At 33.8% G+C, this 5,492-nt stretch overlaps 1 protein-coding gene across 1 annotated transcript; it reads left to right on the forward strand.

The window, feature by feature from the left end:
- Positions 1 to 135: 135 nt before the first annotated feature.
- LOC108380787 (serine/threonine-protein kinase NIM1-like) lies at positions 136 to 4,899 on the forward strand (the record flags this gene model as incomplete). The annotated part of the gene is made up of 4 exons (XM_017637186.1): positions 136 to 235; positions 1,576 to 1,687; positions 4,224 to 4,380; positions 4,770 to 4,899. Coding segments are annotated over 4 exons (499 nt in total), but the record flags the coding sequence as incomplete, so codon positions are not given.
- Between the last annotated feature and the right edge of the window lie 593 nt (positions 4,900 to 5,492).

The raw sequence follows: 5,492 nt of genomic DNA on the forward strand, positions 1-5,492 counted from the left end.
AAAGGCATTTTTAAGATAATTTAATTATTCGCGCAGACGAAAACATATACATATTTGGATAGATTTCCTTTTGATTTTGAAAAAAACGGATATTAAATTTTTTCGCTTTATTAAATTTTTTTTCAAATTTTCCAGGTAACTATCGGCCGACGCATTGGTCTTTACAGATTTTGCGGCGACATTGGGCGTGGCAATTTTTCCAAAGTCAAATTAGCTGTTCACCAGTTAACCCGAGGTAAGTACTTTTACTATTGCGAAGTTATAATCGAAGATTAAATCAAATATATGGTAATATCTACACTCTAGTCTACAAATTAAAAAAGGCCTTATACATATACATATGTATGTATGTATAACTCCAAATGCCTTCTTTAACAACGTGGGCTTTATCTGAGAAAATAGAATACAAATTTATTCTGATCTCAAGATTGATCATATCCTATAAAACTTGATTTGCGGGGCTGAGAAGGTTCAACATTTTTTGTAACACCTTGAAACAGCCATGTTAGCCACATACCAAACGACGTTCACGACAAATTGACTCTCCGAATTTCTTGTTTAACATTTTTGATGGAAATTTTTTTCCCCTAACTTCCATTTTTTCAAACTATAATAAAAACGCTTGTATAAGAGGCATTTGCTAAGAAAAATGTAGTTGACTGATATTTGTTTAAATTATATTTTACCGCAAAATATGGAAACTTGAACCCAATTAAAAAAAAAAAAATTATGTGTTGCGATTTAGAAAACTCATATTGAAATTTTACTACTATATTCGGATACTAATGTTTGTGTACGGTTAGCTTGAGGCCCGAAATGATTTTTAAATGAGCAAGAAAAAACTTGAACCTCCCTGGTTCTCGATTGCGGCTATTCCACATCCCCTCCGTACCCCGAAACACAACTTATTTGACATAACTAAAGTTCAGAATAGGCCACCATAGAAATTATATTCTCGAAATTTTCCAGTATAATTAGCCAAATAAACAAAAGGTTTGCTTTAATCACCCAAACTTATATCGTTTACGAAATATTTTTAACTCATCTAGTTATTTCAACAAAATAACGTATTTTGCAAATCAAGCCCCACAGGATTGCCAACACAACACCAAATCAGATTGCTAATAATTAAGGCCCCTTCAACTAGAGATTTTAAGTGTTATACATTACAATGGAATAATTTTTTTGTTTTTTAGTCTGTATCATAGAGTTAAATGTATGGTTTAAGTCAAACATTAAATCAAACTTCGGTGCGATAGATAAAAGCATTTGCAGTAGCTTCTATCAATTCAATGAAAATTTTCCCTGTTCACAACAAAAGAGCAACTAGCTGAAATGCCTTTCAAAGTATTAGTGTGCACAACTTACAATAAATAAGTACAAATCAATGCGTACAAACTCGTACTCGTAGTAGCACTGCAAAAAAGACACAGCAATCAATTGTTCTTCGGCACTCAGAAAAAATCCGCTTTGGCCGTTTTACTTTTTTACTAACTTTTGACTTTGTTTACAATACTCTTCACTCGCTTGTACTGTATGTAGTCATTCACTTTCATTACCATTCCTCTTTTACAGACAAAGTGGCTATCAAAGTAGTTGACCGTGGAGGCTTGGATGCGAAAGCTCTGCGTATGCTGTCCAGTGAAATTGCAACACTCGAATGTGTGCATCATCCCAATATTTTAAGGTAAGGGGAGCGAGGGAGTTTAATATCCTGGCATACAGAGTGAAAAACTAGGTAAAATATTTGTATGCGAAATTATATACATACATATGTGGGCGTGTGCACATAAGTATGTATGTATACACATGCATACATACATACATGAGAGTAAAGTGCAAATATATTTTTAAAAGCAAATAAAATTTTTAAAAATAATATTTACCAAGATTTGAAGGCCAATATCGAATGCAGCTGCGTTCTGGTAAAATAGCAGGCAATATACGGGAATTTTCCATCATACTTTAGTCTTAAAGAGTAATGAAATTTGCATAATAAAAGATAAGTTAATATTAAAAAAATTTTGTTTAAAACTAATCAGTTTACAAATGACATTCACAAATTTTAGTGAGAAATCATAAAATCAATAAGAATCTTGTACTTTGTATCACCCTGTATCCCATTAAAATGTATGCGCACATGGGCAAATCTCGAGAACCGGTGCTCACATTTAAATTTATTTTACTATCATTTAAATTTTATAAAAAAAAATTGTACGTCTGACTTTAGATATCTTTCGTACTTTTTATGACTATAATTCCTTTAGCACAAAATGGAGATATTTAACAATAATGGCAAATAGTAGTTCTAATATTGGAAAACGCATTAGGCGTTGATAAAACTATGTGCTCCTCCCTAATTATCAGCAAAGTAATATTTTAAATTTCTTTTTCATTTTGCAATTTCAGCATTTATTTATGTAATTGTTCCAATTTTTATATATGTATATACGCATTACAGGTAAAGAAGATATAAAGACTATTGTCTGGATACAACTTTGCGCGAATGCCTTCAAATTTCCCCGTTTTTATTGGCACAATGACAGACTAAAAAATAAAAAGCCGAAACCATACGAGATCGGTAGATAATCTTCCTACTTAATAAAGTTATTTGTATCTAAAGGATTTTCATATCTTTTGCGTAGTGCGGTTAAAGAATTTTAAAATATTTATTTATTCAAAACTTAGTTTTGACTTAGTTTTCTTCATTACGAAAAATAAACTTGGATGCAGAGGTTTCTTGTTTGCTTCTTCATAGTTGCTCATTTTCAGGACGTGTTTCTCTATTTTTGAGATGCCTGCTTTAGGTGAACCATAATCCGCCAATCGATTTCCGTAAATACCTCGATCATTTTTTTTCAATCTCAGCTTTTTGATGTAGATTTAATCTGATTTTCGATGAATTTTTGCTCTTTATTGACATTTTTTCAAAACACACAAACAGTACACAGCTCATAAATTCAAACTCTTACGACAAAAATAAACTCGGCGAATACCCGTAAACAAATTGAGTTCGGGCTTGTTTTTGTTGCCAAAAAAATGGTTGGTACATATAAGCTCAGAAAAAGTAAACCCAAAAGTTTAGAGCGGTACGTAAACACTGAAATTCGCTTGACTTAGCCGAGCGATTAACTTTTCCGTGACTCTAATGTATTTCATTTTCTTTATCAATTTAATTGATTTAATTCAAAGAGGTGGCAACCCTCCTCAAACATATTTCCGCCAGTAAACTTTCCTAAACCTCTTCAGTTTGATTCCCATATTGCAATATGTATTTTACCTTATCAAATTATTTTCAATTTTCAAACAGGTGGCAACTCTCTATTTTTTTCTTTTTCTTTGTATATTTTATTTTATTTTTTTTTTAGACCTCTAGCAATACATTGGTGGAAACTGCTTTCAATTTCATGCATTAGTTTTCGCGTGATGCGCTTACAAACATACAGACAGGCAGACAAAAATTCTAAAAATTATTGATTGGGATTCTGTTACTTTAATAAAGACCCCCATACTAATTTTTCTTTAGTATCTATAATGTACAGACATCAGCCTTTTACAATTTTATTATATGTTCATATGTATAGATTTATACATACTTCTACAATCGACCTTAAGCAATCATAAAATTTTTGGAAATTGGCCCCGCACCGCTCAAATTACGTGTATCTTGAAAACCATTTCACCAATCAGTAAACTTTTTGAAGTCGGACAAAACTCACCTCCTCTAGAAATGTCTCTCACTTTGAGTCTTTGAAAATTATAGTTTTTTACTTATGTATAACTTACTTACGCATAATAAATAACTTACGTATAATAAATAATTTATGGTTTTCTTAATGGATTTTAAGTAATACTTTATTTTTGTGCGATCGATTTAAAAATGTTCGAATTCATAGCGTTGGATCGCCTGGTATATACCCACTTTCATATGTACATACATACATACTACTCGTGTACTTGTATTTTTTTAAAATTTCAAAGCCACACAGCATCACAAAAAAGATAAAATAAAAAAGATACCAAAGCAGCAGCAAAGTGGCAGCCAGCATGTATGTATGTATGTATGTAGGCTCCACTACGACTCTGCCACTTTTCTGTTTCTTCTTTTTTTTTTGCCAACATGGCCGTATCACTTTACTCTCGACCACAGCTTTTATTTTCTTGTTGTTCAATTTTCATTTTTATTTCCTTCACTTGTTTACCCCTTTTACGCGTCGGAGCAGACTCTTCGAAGTGGTGGAAACGCTGGGACGTGTGTATCTGGTCACAGAGTGGATACGCGGAGGCGAACTCTACAATCACATCACCCAGGGTGGTCCGCTGCGGGAGATACACGCTGCGCCTTTGTACAAGCAGCTGTTGTTAGCCGTAAAACACATGGTAAGCAGTTGACAATTATACACTGTACTTTATGTGCGGGCAAGCAAGTAAGCAACTAGGCAGCCAGTCAGGCACAGCGCTTGTTGAAAGCGAACAACAACCATCGAGCGACCAGCCGGCGGCGACGTACAGAAGGACAATCCGCATGCTTGGCAAAGTGTCAGTGTTGGCGACCAGTTGTCCATTAAATTGCCATTTGTGTATTCTGACACTGTACTTATTGGCTCGCTTGCTGCCGTTTTTATTCTTCGTACACTTTAACCATATATAAGTACATAAATAAATGCATGCATGTACCTACTAAATATCTATGTACATATGTACATATGCAGTAACTACACTTTTTTTGTGCTCTCGCCCTCTCTCTCCCCTTTGATGATAAATTATAGCATAGCTTGGGCTTTGTACATCGCGATATTAAGGCTGAAAATGTGCTACTGCTGTCAGAGGATCGCTTGAAGTTGGCCGATTTTGGCTTTAGCACACAACTTATCAATGGTGAGTTACAATGGTATGGCGGTAGGTATGTGTGTGAATGTTTTATATAACATTGTATAATGAAGGATGCTGGGGCACAAATAAGAGCGCTGTTAAGGGTTGAGATTTCTAAAATATTTGAAAATTCTAAAAGAGCAGCAATTAAGCGAGTATTTTGTCTGGAATGCAGCAAGATTTAGTAAAATTGTTAACAAAAGTATCAGCGGAGGATGAAGCATTTACTTTACACCGTGGGTGGGAATTTCAGAGTTTTTTGATTAAAATCTACAACTAGAAAATTGTTTATTATATTAGAAAATAAAGCGAAAATGCTTTATACTACATCTGTGCTTAATTTCTGCCCAGTGAGATTAAGCGCGTTTATGAAGTCATGGTCAGATCCGAAACTTTTTCAACACATTTTAACTTCATGTAAGGTAGAGACATACATACACACTTATTATGCACAAGTAAGATTTCCTACTCAAAATTTTTGTATAACATTTTAACCCAGTGGAAGGACTCGTTCTGGTGGGATACATTTGGTTAAACTAAATTTTAGAAGCATACATACATACATACTTAGGTCTGTAGGTCTCCTAAGGCAAGAATTATGCATGAAGTCGCTTTATACA

This window comes from Rhagoletis zephyria, unplaced genomic scaffold (assembly GCF_001687245.7).
Source record: "Rhagoletis zephyria isolate East Lansing unplaced genomic scaffold, Rhagoletis_zephyria_1.1 Rzeph_scaffold_20356, whole genome shotgun sequence".
NCBI lineage: Eukaryota > Metazoa > Arthropoda > Insecta > Diptera > Tephritidae > Rhagoletis > Rhagoletis zephyria.